Below are 17,819 nucleotides of genomic sequence, written 5' to 3'. Positions count from 1 at the left end.
CTTTGCCCCACGCGCGTCCCGCGTGCGCGTTACTGTCACTGATTATCAGGGAGAAGAACAGGTGGAGGGGGCGGGAAGAGAACCAGCTGCGGCCGATCAGCGCCACTGAGCACGCTGGTCCTCGCAGTCCCGCCTCTGTCCTTGGTGTCAGCTGTAATGTCCCTGAAGGCGCGTTGGTGCTCCAATGCACGAGTGGAAACCCAAGGGCTGGATCCCCAACAAGGTCTCTTGCCTGCGAGCGGCTCCCGCGAAGCGGGGGCCGCGAGGCGTGGCGAAGTGGCCAGAAAACGGACAGGCAAACAGGAGCAGCACTCCCAGCAAGGTCAGTGAAGTAACCCAAGCAGCTCTTACTCCGCGGTGATTTTAACGGGTGGAGGGGGCGGGAAGAGGACCAGCTGCGACCGATCAGCGCCGCTGAGCACGCTGGTCCTCGCAGTCCCGCCTCTGTCCTTGGTGTCAGCTGTAATGTCCCTGAAGGCGCGTTGGTGCTCCAATGCACGAGTGGAAACCCAAGGGCTGGATCCCCAACAAGGTCTCTTGCCTGCGAGCGGCTCCCGCGAAGCGGGGGCCGCGAGGCGTGGCGAAGTGGCCAGAAAACGGACAGGCAAACAGGAGCAGCACTCCCAGCAAGGTCAGTGAAGTAACCCAAGTAGCTCTTACTCCGCGGTGATTTTAACGGGTGGAGGGGGCGGGAAGAGGACCAGCTGCGGCCGATCAGCGCCGCTGAGCACGCTGGTCCTCGCAGTCCCGCCTCTGTCCTTGGTGTCAGCTGTAATGTCCCTGAAGGCGCGTTGGTGCTCCAATGCACGAGTGGAAACCCAAGGGCTGGATCCCCAACAAGGTCTCTTGCCTGCGAGCGGCTCCCGCGAAGCGGGGGCCTCGAGGCGTGGCGAAGTGGCCAGAAAATGGACAGGCAAACAGGAGCAGCACTCCCAGCAAGGTCAGTGAAGTAACCCCACTCTTTATTATGTCTTTTATATTTATGTATTTTCCTCTCTGTCTTTCTTCATGACGTGGGTCCTGGGCTCACTGTGCCACTGGAATCAAGCTATCCTGGCTGAAGAGGGGTGAAACACCGAAACCGGTCCTAGGATGCTTGTTTCCGGTCCAGGGAGGGCCTGGCTTGGCAGTTCGGGCTGGACTGTTCCCATGAGGCACAGGGTCAAGACTGATTTGCATATGGCCAGGTCTAAACTGGGGTGGCATGGTGAGCAAAAGAATGATGGATTTAACCCAGATCTCTTGACTGGGGGTGAATGTGTTGATTTGTTCTGCATTCCGTCCATCAATTGTCTGTCTTTTTCATATCTTTCTCCATCTTCCTGTCTTATATAGTCTTTGTTTCTTTTTCCAACTCCCGCCTTTCATTGTTATCTCTTTTTTGCTTTGATTGTGTTCTCTCTCATTTAAGTTCTTCTAGTCCATGACAGTCTCACAATCATTGTTTTATTCATTCTTTTCTTTCCCTTCCTTTGTTTCCTGTTTTCTCCTGTTCTTCCACATTGCATAATTTCCCATGCATCTACTTTATATTTCTTCCTCTCTCCTTTTGCCTAACTCTAACTTCTTTTATTCTCTTGTTTCCTACATCTTCCTCCATCCTCACGTTGAACCCTTTCTTCTCCAACATGAATGCTAGATTCCCTCACTCCAAGAAGAGACATTGGTGTATACCTGACTGGCCTATTTGGTGTACTGGTAAGTGCTTTGTAAAGTGGTATAACATATACCTAGGGCCTGTACTAAATAAGCTACTAGTGAACGTGCAACACTAATTATGCCACCCACAAAAGTAGCCTTTCAAACATGTCTCGGGTCTGCCACTGCAGTGCCTGTGTGTGCAGTTAACTGCCAGTTTGACTTGGCATTTAAACTTACCAAGCCTTAAAACCCCTTTTTATTACATATAAGTCACCCTTTAGGTAGGCCCTAAGTAACCCTAAGAGCAGGGTGCGCTGTAAGTAAAAGGTAGACATGTACTTTTATGTTTTGTATGTTCTGGTAGTGACAAACATCCTATTTAATTTTTCACAGCTGTGAGGCCCACCCCTCTCAAAGGCAGGGTTGAAAATTCCTTAATATACTTTTCCTGATCAGAGACGAGTAGCTTATTCATGTTTCATATCTTTCGAATGGTAAGGATAAATTCTTCTTACTGGTGAAGTTGGATTTAAAATTACTGTTTTACGAATGCCACTTTTAGAAAGAGGACATTTCTCTGCACTTGCTATTCTATGTGCCTGACAGCCTATCTCCGATCTAGGGTGGGTGACAGCTACACTTTGTGTATTCCCTCTAAAAAATCACAAACCCAGAAAGGTGACCCTCATCTGCATTCTGATGAGTCTTCCTGGGCAGAGAGTAATGAGAGGGGCTGACACAGACACTTAGATGGGTGGTGCCCTGTGCACACACAAAGCACTGATTTACCCCCCACAGATAGCCTGACAGACAGGACTGGGTTAAAAGGGATCCTTGTGCACTTCAGAGAGCTGCTTTGAAGTCACCCCTTATGTCGAAGGCACTTTTGGGTATAAGTACTGAGTATCTGACCCCCTAAAATCTGTCACTTTGGATGTAGACTAAACTTCTGTCAGAAGGACTGCTCTGCTGGACTCAAATGGACTGCTTTGCTGGAAGGACTGCTTTACTGCTTGTTGCCCTGATGCCTGCTGCTCCATGACTCTGCTGAAGCAGAGCAGGACTCTGCCTTACTTCCAAGTAATCTCCAAGGGCTTGCTGGCTTGCCTCCTGTTTTCTTAAGTCTCCGGGACACAAAAGATTTCCTACAATTCTGCTGCTTGGCTCTGCCTTCTGTGAGTCCTACCCTTGCCTGACGTGCCCGCTCTAAATTCTGCACATCATAATTTGGTTCATTAGCTGTTTTTCTGCTAAACGAATGCATAGTCACCACAGTGCCAATCAGAACTGACGCATTACGCTTCACAGCCAACGCAGAGGCTGTTCAATGAAAGCGTTTCTACACCCTGTGTGGCCAGGCAACAATGCTCTGCGCGGGTCGCCGATGACACATTGCTTTCACCTCAGCGAAGCTCGATGATGACGCAGCGCCTCAACTGCATAGGAAAGATCAACGCATCGTGCCCTCAGCATCTATCCTTTGCTCCATCCAAGGTACTTTCTCAGCAGGCCTTGCTTGGGTCCTGAAGCCAGCCTGCCCTCCATCGTGGTCAGCCTGAAGTTTGGATTTGCACGGGTCCCTCTTGCTTGTAAGCACTATTTTTGCATTTAATCTTTAAGAATTCATATCTTGACTTATACTGATAGGATTTTTGTTGTTTGGGTCTCATTTTGCTCAGATAAATATTCTCTATTTTTCTAAACCTGTGTGGAATCATTTAGTGGTGTATTCATTGTGTTACTGCATGTGTGTGTTGCACAATACTTTACACATTGCCTCTTTAGATAAGCCTGACAGCTTTGTGCCAAGCTACCAGAGGGTAAATACAGGTTATCTTTTAGTGTGTATCTAGCTTACCCTGATAAGAGTGGTGGCTCCTGCCTGGCCTGGATGCATATCTCAGCCAACCAGGAATCCCATTTCTAAACACTCTATTACTAGGTTGGAATGATGTGGATGCCACTGAGGAGTTATCAAGCTCTGCAGCATGGCCTGAATCAGCCCAAGCAAGGTATTCAGGGTGCATAGCTCTCAAATGACACCACATCCCAGTGGGACTCATGTAATATTGCTTGTTCCAGCTGTCCCTGCTGATCTCTTTTTTTGCATATGGTACAAAGTATCTATTTTCAAGACACTTTCTGCCCACTACACTTCATCTGAAACATTGCCAGAACAAGGACTCCCTGGGGGCCTAAGGTGGCTGGCTTGCAGGAACAGGAGAAGGGTTCTCATCTGAATGCTCAAAGTCAGAGAGGTAGCCTAAAAGGTGTAATCAGAGAAAAACCCAATAGGCATATGATGCAACAAGGAAGGAAACTTTCTCTGCTAAATAAAGACATCCATATGAACCAATCGCAATCTTTCTTTGGAATGTGTTCCCTCTCCTGGGCCTCTTGCGGGTGTCTTGCAAAAGGGCAGCAAGATCGTAAAATACAGAGAATTTTCTTAATATCTGAAATGCAACAACACATCAACTGTTTTTGTACTTTAAAGAGCACTTCTCATGTCTTACTTCAAAATTACAAAAATACACTGTTATGAACTTAATTCCAAATATACGCTCTCGCGAGCGAATCATGAGAGCCGGACAGGGAATACAACCCCCTCGTAGTGTACGCAGGGAATTGTGTGTGTTCGACTCCCGAGATCGTCTTGCAGGAGCCATACGATTGTAAACAAAATAATGAATACAATATACATACCGTACTGACTACATTATTTAATATTAGCATTCAATAATAACTGACCAGGTGAAAAAGAACTCTGTACAACAGATTAGAACAAAATGTATACCTTTGCGATCTCGCGAGCCTGCGCGAGAGCGATTCCAAACCTTAAAAATAGATGTACATAGTGAAAACACATTGTTTGCAGCATAGGAAAAACTGATCCATGTCTTTTTTAAATATAAATGAGAAGTTTATGTAAAGATACATACAAAAACAATGAAAACTGTGCTGGGAATATCTCTGTATATATGAGTTATACAAAAACGAAGAAGTTGAACATTCTTGGAGTAGCTAGTTTCTATGTATTTCTAAATAAATATATATATATATATATTTAAAAGCCCTAGAAATTCAATGACAAAAACCAAAGGTTAAAGTAACTTTATAGTTAGGTGCAATAACAATATGTGTTTTCAAAATAAAAATTCACTGACAAAAACAAAGGTTAGAGAAACGTTATAGTTAAGTGAATTTCTCAGTAACAATATTAATGTTTTGAAGTTAAAAAACACCGAAATTCACCAGGTATAGTTAGCAGCACTAACTACAACTTGTGCACCGGCCATGAACTGCTTATGATCTCCCATATGACATTACTTATGGCATGTTTTATGACATCACTGATATCTAAAAATGACATCATTGAAGACATCATCCGAGCATCATTTTCCCACATATTGCTCTATAAAATAAATATTTATATATTTATAAATTTATAGATAGCTCTTTTTCTGAAGCAAAACAAGCACACGTACATCGGTTAGTACCTGGTGCACACATTCTTCCATGTTAAGTATAAATTATTATGTTCACATCATCCAAGCTTCGTTTTGCCACATATTGCTGTACAAATTACTATGACGTTACATGTACTATAGTTGACATTAGCAATCAACCACACATATATGGGAAATCCTCCTCCAGTATGGTGTTCAATCTGTATACAACTGTTCATAAAAGGCAAAATAGTGAATGCCAATTCCAAAACAAATTCCATACTGTGGACATCTTTTATCTTTTTCAAACTCTTGACACACACCAAACCTACATTAAGAAATGAAGCTGATATCAGTAGATAATTGAGTACTGCAAACAATGTTTACTCTATGAAGAGAGTTCTCTCCACACCACACAGTTTGTAAACAGTGAAACTCTCAAGGGAAAAATAGCCCACAGTATCAAAAAGAATATACTAAGGATAAGTAAATTCTTTGCAACAGTTGTCAAAAAACACTATTTGCTAAAAATAAACAGCATTTGAAAGAGCTAAAGATCATACTACCTGCAGCCTTCATACTATGGTAAAATCTTTATAGATTGCCTTTCTACTGAAGCAAAACAAGCACACATACGTATGTTAGTACCTGGTGCACACATTCTTCCATGTTAAATATAAATTATCATGCTGACACTATTCTCTCTAATAACTCAAGGCTGCTTACAAAAGTTAGTGTCTACTATGTAGAATATTTCTCCTATTGGAAAGTTTTTCTGTAGAACCAAAAAGTTGTGTGAAGCATAATGAATACAAGTCAACTGTCACTCTCACACAGAGCTACTCATTAATGCAAACATTTATAACGTGTTGAAATCCTCTGCATAACTATAGTGCATTAGGAGCACATGTGTTTTATAAACACTTACACCCATTAGCTGCACCCAAGCTGTACAAAATTACAGCGGGGCATATTATCAAGAAACGGCGTTAAAATTATCGCCGCTTTAGCGGCAGAAAACTGCCGCTAAGGCGGCGATAATGGGCTTGATAATATGCCCTTGAGAATTCCCATGGAAGTCCATGTTCTGGTGTCAACATGGGCTTCTATTGGAATTCTCTGCGGCATATTATCAAGCCCATTAGCGCTGCTTTAGTGGCAGTTTTCTGCCGCTAAAGCGGCAATAATTTTAACGCCATGCTTGATAATATGCCCCATAGAATTAATATGGTATTTGCTTGCCACTACGTAAACTGTAAAATAAATTAGCACACTCATTGGATGATGTCATCAGTGATGTCATGAATGATGTCATTTGAGATGTTATCAGTGATGTCATCAATGATGTCATTTGAGATGTTATCAGTGATGTCATATGTGAGGTCATAAGCAGGGCATGGAGGGGGTACAATATTTAGCGCTGCTAACTATAATTGGTGAATTTCTGTGTTTTTGCTTCAAAACAGTAACATTTTCACTGACAAATTCACCTAACTATAACTAGGGCCACCAGATTTATGCAATTGTGCGGCAACAGTGATTATCGCATAATTATAGATTTAACACATTTGCCACGTAATCCATCATCTGCCAAATAATCTGCAGAGTTTAACAAAAAACTAATTTAGTTTCTAGCTCAGACGGTTCAAAAGTTACTAAAAATGCAGTGACACATGTTGCAGCGCAGTGGAAGGCCCTTTGCAAAGTTGGACTAGTCTCCGTTTTATTAGGTATTTCTATATTTGAGTGTTATACTGGTACTAATGAGGTGCAACCAATTCCCAGAGTTACCAAGTTTAAAAAAGATGAAATAATACTATTACAAAATATGTCACATAATTTGCCTTTTCATGCTGCACAATTTCCTCAACCCTGCTGCATAATTTGTCCCTCTCCTGCTGCATAATTCCAGTGTCCCCAACTATAATGCTACTTTAAACTTTGTTTTTTTGAGTGAATATATATAACGTGGGACGATGGCTAGGGAGAGGTCAGCTGAGCGGAGGTTTCTCTTGGGGGCATGGAAGGAGATTCAGTCCTTGAGGTATTGGGGTCCGATGTTGTGGAGTGTCTTGTAGGCATGTGTAAACAGCTTGAAAGTTCTTCTTCTTTTTGACGGAGAGCCAGTGGAGGTTGCGTAGGTATTGTATTTATATGGTTGTGCTGCGGGATATCAAGGAAAAGTCTGGCTGCGTTGTTCTGGACGGTCTGGAGTTTGCAGAGGAGTTTTTTGTTGATTCCGGCATAGAGGACGTTGCCGTAGTCAAGTCTGCTGGTGATGAGTGCGTGAGTGACGGTTTTCCTGGAGTCGGGTGGGATCTTCTTGAACGCCTTGCAAAGCATGCGGAGGGTGTTGAAGCAAACGGAGGATACGGCATTGATATGGTGATTCATGCTGAGTGATGAGTCGAGTATGATGCTGAGGTTGCGTGCATGGTCTGTTGGGATGGATGGGTTTCCGAGGGTGGGGGGCCCACTAGGTGTCGTCCCATGCAGAGGGGGTGGAGTCAAGGATGAGGACTTCAAGTTGAGCTCCAGGCAGCTGTTTCTCATCCAGGTCTCAATGGCTTTCATCTCTTCTTAGAAGTTGTGCCTGGTGATGTCGGGTTCCTTGGTGAGGGAGAGGATTAGCTGGGTGTCATCGGCGTAGAAGACAATGTTGAGTCCATTTTCTCTGACGATTGTTGCAAGGGGGCCATGTAGATGTTGAAGAGTGTGGGGCTAAGGGAGGATCCTTGGGGTACTCCGCATCTGATTTCTGTTGGTTCTGAGAGTAAGGGGGGGGAGTCTTATTCTCTGTGTTCTGCCTGAGAAGAATGATCGTATCCAGTCTAAGGTCTTTCCTTGGATACCAGCGTCGTGGAGCCTGGTGGCTAGTGTGCGGTGGGAGAAGGTGTCAAAGGCTGCTGAGAGGTCCAGGAGGATGTGGGCTGCCATATGGCCTTGGTCAAGGAGGGTGCGGATGTCGTCGGTAGCGGCGAGGAGGGCGGTCTCGATGCTGTGATTGAGAGGTGTCTAGGATGTTGTTGGATTCCATGAAGTGTGCTAGCTGGGTGTTGATGGATGTTTTGATGACTTTGGCTGCAAAACGAAGCAGGAGTGGGTTGACTTTCGCGCGCTTCCAGTTGTCGGGGAATGTAGCTGTCTCGAGGGAGCAGTTAATAGTTTGTCGTAGCTTGGGTGCAATGGCAGTGGTGGCCCTGTGGAAGACGTGTGGCAGGTAGGGGTCAGAAGATGATCTGTAGTGGATGCTCTTCATAGTCTTTGAGGTGTCTTCTGTTGTGAGAGGGGTGCAGGTGAGAAGGGACTGTTGGGTAGTGCCGTTGGGGGTGGGGGTTGAGGCGGTGCAGTGGTTTTGGTCGTCGAAGTTGTCATAGAGCATCTTGATCTTGAGGTGAAAGAAGAAGCTGAGTTTGTTGCGGAGGTCTTGGAAGAGGGGGTTTTTTCACTGTTGGGTTTGGCAAATTCCTGTATGAATGTGAAGAGTTCCTTGGAGTTGTGGGTGCTAGAGTGTAGTCCTGAAATACTGAAATTGTGATTATGACTAGAAGTGTAAAATAATCCAAGGCTGGCTGACATCTCTTAGCATAATTTATAGGGGGGTGGTAGTAAAATATTTGCCTTGGTGAACAAAAAATTGCACACATTTCCTACAAAGCTCATTTGATTCCTACCTAAATATGTGAACTTTTATGAGCTTTGTTAAAATAAGCTAGCATATAAATGACTTTGGTAGCCTAATTATTCTTTATTTTCTTCAGACGAACGCTATTACATAAATAAAAATATAATACACATATTTATATATATATATATACATATATATATATAATATATATATATATATATTCACTGAAAAAACCACAGGTTTCAGGGACGTTATAGTTAATTGGACATTTCACTCACACAAAACCAGAGAAATTTGAATGCTATAGTTAGTTCAGCTAACTATAACTCGCGTCCCCGCAATGCACTGCTGATGACGTCACATATTATATCATTCATGACATGGCCAGTGACATCACTGATGACATCACTGATGACATCTCAAATAACATCACTGATAACACCATTGATGACATCATCCAGTGACTGTGTTTCTGTAAAGTTTACATATGTTATATATATATATATATATATATATATATATATGAGTAATGAGACTCAGCTGGGCTCCCACGATTGGGAGCTGAATTACCGCCTAAAGAACGGACTGATGCAAAGCACTGGTGTAATAAGACATATGATTAAGGTAGTTAGCAGAAACGCGTAATGCCGTCAGTGTTGAATAAACCTCTTTTCCTGGAATCCTCACTGTGTCCCTCTGGTTTCTCTGTTGCGGAGGAACCTCTTGGTGGATATTTTGCACGTTTTCCCCTGACGTGCTGGGGGGACCCGCCTGTAAAGTTGGCCAGAGCAACATGGGGAAGAGCTGCCGCTCAGTTTCGCTTACCTCCAAGGGTTTGGATCTGTTTTGGCCCCTGCATCCGAGACCAGCATCGCACTGTCGTCTGTGACTTCACAGCAAGGCCAGCTGATTGCAGCGAGGTTTTCAGTACCACTGGACTCGGTTTGATGCGATATGGTGTATGGTGGGGACCCAGTAGAGGAGTTGTTTTTAACAGTGGTACCAGGACAATTTCACTTTCTACGCATTTACGTTTTTTTAGACATCCAGCACTCACTACGAGATTTCAGGAGTCCTTTTTGAAAACATTTCTTTCATTCTGCCTAGATGGTGCAGTGTGGGATTTGCAGTCTCCCGAGGAGGCAGCAGTGACGTTTCAAGTAATGAGACTCAGCTGGGCTCCCACGATTGGGAGCTGAATTACCGCCTAAAGAACGGACTGATGCAAAGCACTGGTGCAATAAGGCATATGATTAAGGCAGTTAGACGAAACGCGTAATGCCGTCAGTGTTGAATAAACCTCTTTTCCTGGAATCCTCACTGTGTCCCTTTGGTTTCTCTGTTGCGGAGGAAACTCTTGGTGGATATATATATATATATATATATATATATATATATATATATATATATATATATATATATATATATATATTCACTGAAAAAACCATAGGTTTCACACATGTTATAGTTAGCGGAAATTTTACTGATAAAAAACCAATGAAATTCCCCCGTTATAGTTAGTGCAGGCAACTATAACTCACGCGACCGCAATCCTCTGCTGATGCTAATACTGTATTTAGACACTTATTTGCCCATGTCTTCTTCCATAAATTTTTAGCTATACATATATTACAAATATTTTTTTTTCATAAAGACACATATGTCTTTATGGCGCCTTACAATTTTGTGGCGTGACTGTCCTTTGTTTCCATGTCTGAGGGGGTATGGTATTTAAAATGGCGCCTCGCAGTGTGAAACGCAAACACTGAGGAAGGGAAATCACGAAAAGCGTTTGTTTTGAAGCGCTGTCAATTTGAATTAAAACAAGGTTGCGACACCTAACCCCATTAGTGCTATTACTTTTTCCGGACGGGAGAGAGTGTTGGAGCGTATATATATATATGATTGGAAATTTATTTTTTCAGTCTCAGGTGCACTCTATCATGCATGGCCTTGTCTTAAGAACGCTTTTAACACATTTTAGTGATTGGTTATGGTTTAAAAATGTTTATAGTATTTGCACTGCCAGTATCTTGCACTTTAATACGCACTTGACACTGTTTGTATTTTAGATATCTCCTAATGTTTCTTATTATTATTATTTTATTGTAGTGTCTTCCATTTTATATAGGAGAGTTGGAGTAGGTTCTAGAAAAGATATGTATTTTTCTCGAATATTGGTGAAATATGCAAATTTATGACGACTTTTTTCACATGTAAATATGATTCAATTGTGATATCTTAATATATTTATATATTTATTTATTTATTGATATTATATTTATATTCTCCAGCATTTTAGATACATATGAAAATTTCGAGTGAAACATTGTATTCATACGGTTATCAACAGATCTGGGACCTATCACCTCTCTATGGACTATGATATCTCTTTGGAGGATCACAATGCATTTAGAAAGCAGGACACAATTACTATAGAATAAAAAATAATTGTGAGGAAGAGGAAAAAAGAGGAGATAATAATGATAAATATGAAATGGGAGAGACAAAAAGGGAAAAAAGACAAAAGAAACAAACAGATAAACTGGTGTGTACACATATATGCACTTGCATAGACAGTATTTTTTCTATGTTCATTGATGGTGTTTTATCACGTGGTGTAAGCATTGCATAAAAAATGGCGTTTCTTACTTGCTGGCTATGTGAACAAGGGCAAGTGGTGCCTGAAACGCGTCATCAGGAAACAGCAATAAATATTGATTTTGCCTAAAATTTTGGTGGTTCGTTCATCCTTTGTGGCGGAGGAAGCATTGACTACGCGGTCAGCTGACGAAGGATTATCGGTGATTTATATATATATATATATATATATATATATATATATATATATATATATATATATATACCAAGGTGTATTGAAGAATGAGGGCGTGTATAAGTGTCTGAATGGATGATTTAGTAGGTACCTGAGTGACTGTATAAGTGAGTGATTAAATGTGTTATACTGAATGCATGGGTTAGTGACTGATACAGACATTCACACAGTTTAGTTTGTCAATTGGTATGTAAGTGGTTGCATGGGTTGGTGAGTAGCTAAATGAGACTCTATATGGGTTATTGATTGGTTGTCTGAGTATCTGTAAGGGTGTCTGACTGTCTGTGTGGGTGGGTGGGGGGTGACCTTGTGCATAGATGTGTGAGTGATTCACTGTGTGTATGGGTTCAAGAATGTATCTATGAAGGGCTGTATGGGTGGGTGAGTGTGTGTATGGGTGTGATGGTGAGTGAATGGGTGCCTCCGTGGTACATGTGTGTGTAAATGCATGTGTCAAAGGCAGTATATGTGAGTGTTGGAGTATATAAATGACTATATGTGAGAGTGAGTCATTGTGAGAGTGGCTGTATGGATGAGTGTGTGCTTGTATTAGTTATTGTATAAGAGTGTAAGTATGTGTTAGTATATGTTTGAATAAGCGAGGTGTTGTGTGTATAAATGTATAGGTGAGTAAATGGGACTGTGATTGATTCTTTGCATGACTGACTAGGTGTGTGAGTAACTCTATGGATGAGTGGCGGTGTGTGAGTTTCTGTATAGATATGTGAGTGCATTTGATAGTGCCGTATTGATGGTTGACTGCATGTATGAGTGAATGTATGGGTGAATGAGTGGATGTGTATGTAAACCTAGGAATTAGTCAGTGGGTATGTACTATCTGGTATTGGTGTGTCTATGGTTTCGAAAATGGTAGTCTGTATTTTAGAGTGGGTGTATGAAAGGTTATTTTAGGGTATGAGGAGGTGCATCAGATTATCACATGGATGATGTCATCAGTGATGTTATTTAAGATGTCATCAGTGATGTCATCATTGATGTCACTGACCATGTCACAAATGATGTAATATGTGATGTCATCAGCAGTGCATTACGGGGGCGCGAGTTATAGTTAGCCGAACTAATTATAACGGCTGAATTTCTCTGGTTTTGTACGAGTGAAATGTCCAACTAACTATAACGTCCTGAAACCTGTGTTTTTTTCAGTGAATTTCTAAGGTGTTTTAAATGCTAATTTCTAACTATAACGTCCCTGAAACCTATGGTTTTTTCAGTGAATTTCAAAGATTTTTTAAATGCTAATTTCCAACTATGCCTACAAAGGTAGGACATGTGCAGAAAGAGGAAGAAAGGCTCAGAAAGAAGCAAGAGATGTGCAGAAAGAACCAACAGAGGAGCAGAAAGTGTCTGTTGCAAAGTCATCCTGTGCCCCCAAATTTTTGCTGACGGGTACTGGTGGTAACTGACTCTGACTAACCGACCTGGAGCTAGTGCTATGGTGAAAGACACTTAGAATACAGTGAAAACACCTACATACACTAGGGTACACTATGGGTTGGGGTACCCTTGTGATTGGCATGACCTCCCCTGTATGGCCCTAGTACATAATAGGGCAGGGGGATTAAAACTACCTGTAACTAAGAGGTGCAGAAGGAGGCAAGATAAGTACAGAAAGAAGCAACACAGGAGCCGAAAGAGGCAAGAGAGGAGCAGAAAAAAGCAAGTGAAGTGCACAAAGAGGCAAGTGAGGTGCCGAAAGAAGCAAGAGCAGTGCAGAAACAACCAACAGAGGTGTAGAAAGAGGGAAGAGGGATGGAGAGAGAGGCAAGTGGGGTGCAGAAAAGGGTAGGATGGGTGCACAAAGAGGCAAGAGAGGTACAGAAAAAGGCAGGAGGGGTGCAGAAAGAAGGAAGAGAAGTGCAGAAAAAGCCAAGAATAGTGCAGAAAGAGGCAAAAGAGGTACATAAAGAGACTACAGTGGTGCAGAAAGAAGCAAGACAGGTGCAGAAGGGAGCAAGTGAGGTGCAGAAAAAGCCAACAGAGGTGAAAAAAGAGGCAAGAGAGGTGCAGAAACAGGCAAGAGAAGTGCACAAAGAGGCAAGAGAATTGCTGAAAGAAGCAACAGAGGTGTGTGTACAAAGAAGCAAGAAAAGTGCAGAAAGAAGCAAGTGAGATGCAAAAACAGGCAGGAAAGGTACAGAAAGAGTTTTGAAAATTTCGCGAAGATTCGACAATCGGCGCCAAAGTTATTGGGAAAAAAAACGCTTTTCCTATGGAAACTAGGCCCTAACTATAACCCGCAAGTAGATACACACACACATACATGCATACTTAGGAATGTGTGGGTAGGAGAAGAGGATGTGGTCTGTGAGTGCTTCAGCAGGTACCTCAATTAGTTTCCCTTCTTTAGGACCAAAGAACTCAAATAGATTGGCTATGATCCTCTAGGGGAGGCATTTGGCAAGATTTCCCCATATAACCCGCAGAAACATTATGTAGAAATACAGTGGTTATTTTAATAGTGCCATATATTTTTTGAATTCACGTGGAGAGTATACACTGGCTACTGTATGTCTGGGTAATTAATCTTCCTGCCTATATCCTCCCCGATACAACTATGTACGCACAAAACGAGTTAGTGAGAACCACAATAAGGATTCAATGTCGTGTATGAAAAATGGTCTGTTATATTCAGGATGTTTCTGAAATATAAGGAGAAAAATGAATTTCTGAACTTATTAGGTGCGAGGAACAGCACCTATTACAAGTTTCCTCTTAAAAATTAAGAATAACATGGAGATTTCAGTGGTTTCCACCGCAAAACCTGCGGGTTCCAGGACTTACTTCCCTTCTTCAACCATTACAGTTTTGGCAGCTGCAAAGCACAGGGACACTTGTGATCGAGACCTTAGTGATGATTCTCCACTACGTGGCCCCTTAGTACAGTGAAGTGGCATTTTGTTGGTGCAATGGTGTGTTAATACCTTTAAACTAAGTTCTGCAATTGACATGCAGTGCAAGCAACGCTATGCTGTAATATATGTTCAGGATGTGCATGCAGTGTCAAACATTGTCCACAGCACGCTAGTGTATGTTTATGTTTATGTTTGGTGCTTGTATAGCGCTCGAATGCCGAAACGTCTTGGCGCTGGGGTGAGAGGGCAGAAGAATATGATTGTAAAAGGAGGCCTATGCAGCTGTAAAAAGCCGGGTATTCAAACATAACACACAGCCTACCTGCTGGATGAGAAGATTGCAAAGCTCCTGCAGCAGCACTATGATCCGTGCTGGAGTGTTATAGTACTTCGAATTCGCCCAGACCAAGCACACGACATGGAGCAGGGGCTCGACCAAAGGCTTCACCTCATTAAAGTCAACATTCTCGACTTCATCAAAATGGCGCTGAAGAGGCTTCAAGTGCAGATTAATATCCTGCGCTTCAGACAGCGCTGTAAGAGAAGAGTGGGGGGAAAATCAAGCTGCAATTAGGATTTCCCAAATTACACAATCATAAATCGTCCTAGAACATCTGCTATGTGGTAGATAGGTAGACACACTGCAATTCAAACCCACACTTTAGAACATTTAAAAAAAGATTGCCTTTTACTATTGAATTCAATGGCCAATCAAGAAATCAGAAGGCACTGCAATAGACTAAAATTTAAAAAAACACACCTCAAACTCAAGTTTTGCAAAATGGAGACTGCAAGACATGCAAGCACACAGGCGTGAATACCATACCAACAAACGCATCATCCGCTGGCGGGGAACTGTAGGCGGTCCTGTGCTGCACCACAACTAGAGGGCTGGAGGAGGACCATCCAGCAACGTGGGAGAAGGTGAGAAACAAGTGTGTCAGCGAGTCGAAGCTTCTAGCAATGGTGGCATACTGCCCACAGAACAGGGCTCTGGTCTGATACTGCCTTGTGGTGCTCAGAAGTGATGCGTTGTATGTCAGTCATGATCATGGAAGCCTAGGAGCCAGAATAGCAGCAAAACCATCCAAGTGTCGTGATTTCATGGCTCACCAAGCACAAGCTTCTGTGTACTGCTAGAGAAGCGCATCTTTGTGACTCTTGCGCCCAGAGCTTGGCTGTGGGCACTGAAATGGAAGAGGACCCCAGGGCACCACTCGATAGAGATGGTGTTTAATAAAGGTGACCCGGGAATGTTCTGAATTCAGAGGTAGCCAACAGAAGAGGAGAGCGGAAAGAGGAGACTGGCCACACCAAAGAGCGAAAGTGATTTTAACTAACAGGAGCCTGGCGAAAATGGGGCCAGGGAGCAAGGGAAGATATCCTGTGATGTTTAAAGGAAGGGATAGTTCCCAAGAGTAACAGTGAAGGTGTCATTGTAGGATGAGGTGCTAACTAACCAGAATTAAAAAAAAACACTTGTAATAAAACAGACTACCGGAAGAAGCTCTGTGAGGTGACAGAGAACATACTCTTCTCATATTTCTAAGAGCCAAGACAAAAATGTAAATCACTTCATGAAAGTGAACTTTGAGATTGGTTCAAGCTCCACAGGTGTGCAAAACATTTGGGGCCTGGTTCACACAGGGACTCCGTACTGGTGGTGGAGGTCCAGCTGTCGTGGTGGGGGGCCCGCGCTCGTAGCAGGACCTGCGCACTGCAGTTTCCTATTGTGGAGGTCCAGTCATGACTGCGGGCCCCCCATACCCCACCATGACTGCTGGGCCTCTGCTACAAGTGCAGGGCCTATGCCATGAGCCGCGGCGTAGGAAGCGGGGTGCGGTGGGTGCAGGCCGCCCCGGGTGTCATCACTGAGAGGAGTGACAAAATGGCAAAAATATGTGTTTTTAAAATAAATAACAAATGTGGGGCTCTCGACACTTTAAAAAATATATATTATTTAAAACGAGTTTAATAACTTCATCTGACAATTAATTAACCTCAACAAGTCACCATAATACGTATTGAAACTTTTAAGTTCAGTCAACAAATGCAACTAATGTAGGGGGGAACATAGGGGGGTAACAAGAAATTTTCCGCACCGGATACCACCTGATCTTGCTACGCCACTGGCCATGAGTGCAGGGTTTCGCTTCGAGTGTGGCCCCCCGCCATGACTGTGGAGTCTTCACCACAAGTGTGGGACCCCTGCCATGAGTGCGGGGCCTCCGCCACGACTGCGGAGGACCTCTGTGAATCGGGCCCTGAATGTCTAGGTACGAGGTACAATCTACAGCTCTTAACCACAAGCTCCCATGGAGGCGGCAGATGAAACGCTCACGCTGTTTCAGAATATTTGCACAATATTACAAAGAGCAAGAGTCTTCACGCACAGGCAGTTTAAGAGAAAACAATACAGCATAGAACCAATTAGAACAAAGAAAGAAAAAAAGAACATACTACATAATAGATTCACAGTGCATAAGCAACGAAGAAAGATGTTTTCCACTGGGGTTCATGCTGTAATTGAATGACAAGTCCGGGAGTCTTTTTCTCATCACACTCATACAAGCGTAATGCCTTTCAGAGCATGTGCTGCTTTCCTTCAGATTCATCCAGTACTGCCTGACTCCTCACAGCATGAAGAAAGCATCACAGACGCCTTGTCAGTAAGTAGTATGAATACAATTACAAAAGGTACAAATACGCAGAAAGACACAAAAGAAACTAACCACTCAGCACTGTGTCAGTAGCTCATCTTGGACACCTGACAGACAGTGGAAAAACATTTCTCCCTCTCCACTAGCATCCCTAGATAATAGCACAGAACAGCCACTGGCACATACAGGAACCATTACAAATGGAAGTCTGGGAGCATGGGATCACTTAACACTTCTTCAGCCTCCATCATTGCATCGTGGGCAGTTCTCCCTCCAGCAGTGGAATCCCCTCTCAGTATCACTAGTTATGACCCCTTCCCATCACTGCCAAACCAGTGTCATGTCCTGTAGTATGGTCTGTCCCCTCTGCTCACCACTAAGCTTTGGCTGCCTCTGAATGCCAACTGTGCCCACATGGGGTCATTTCTCCAGCAGTTTTTCCTATACTCTATCAGGTCAGTAGTAGCCACCTTGGCATGGGATATGCCGACCAAGCTAAACACCTGCTCCCTTCAGGGAGCATAGCTAAAAACTGTTAACTTTTTCTTTAATGCATCACCTGATCAGCTGCCGCTCCTCTTGAGTAAGCAAGGGTGTTGGACCGCTTTTCAGGGAGCAGGCCTGCTTTACCAGCATAATCCATCTGTTTCTTGTGCAAAGCTGTTCAAAAGGCATCAAAGTCTGCCATCTGCCCCTATGGGGTGCATAGTTCATCAACCTGCATTTGCCTCA

General features: G+C 43.2%; 1 protein-coding gene across 1 annotated transcript in view; it reads right to left on the bottom strand.

The window, feature by feature from the left end:
* DNAH9 (dynein axonemal heavy chain 9) overlaps positions 1 to 17,819 on the bottom strand; it is a 1,479,259-nt gene that overhangs the window by 1,380,106 nt on the left and 81,334 nt on the right. Inside the window, exon 5 of the mRNA XM_085616775.1 lies at positions 14,750 to 14,961. Within this exon, the coding sequence (XP_085472901.1) occupies positions 14,750 to 14,961 (212 nt within the window). The remainder of the gene's footprint in view (positions 1 to 14,749; positions 14,962 to 17,819) is intronic.

The sequence above is a fragment of the Triturus cristatus genome, chromosome 7 (assembly GCF_964204655.1).
Source record: "Triturus cristatus chromosome 7, aTriCri1.1, whole genome shotgun sequence".
In the NCBI taxonomy this organism is placed as follows: Eukaryota; Metazoa; Chordata; class Amphibia; order Caudata; family Salamandridae; genus Triturus; species Triturus cristatus.
This window is presented reverse-complemented; position numbering and strand designations above follow the sequence as displayed.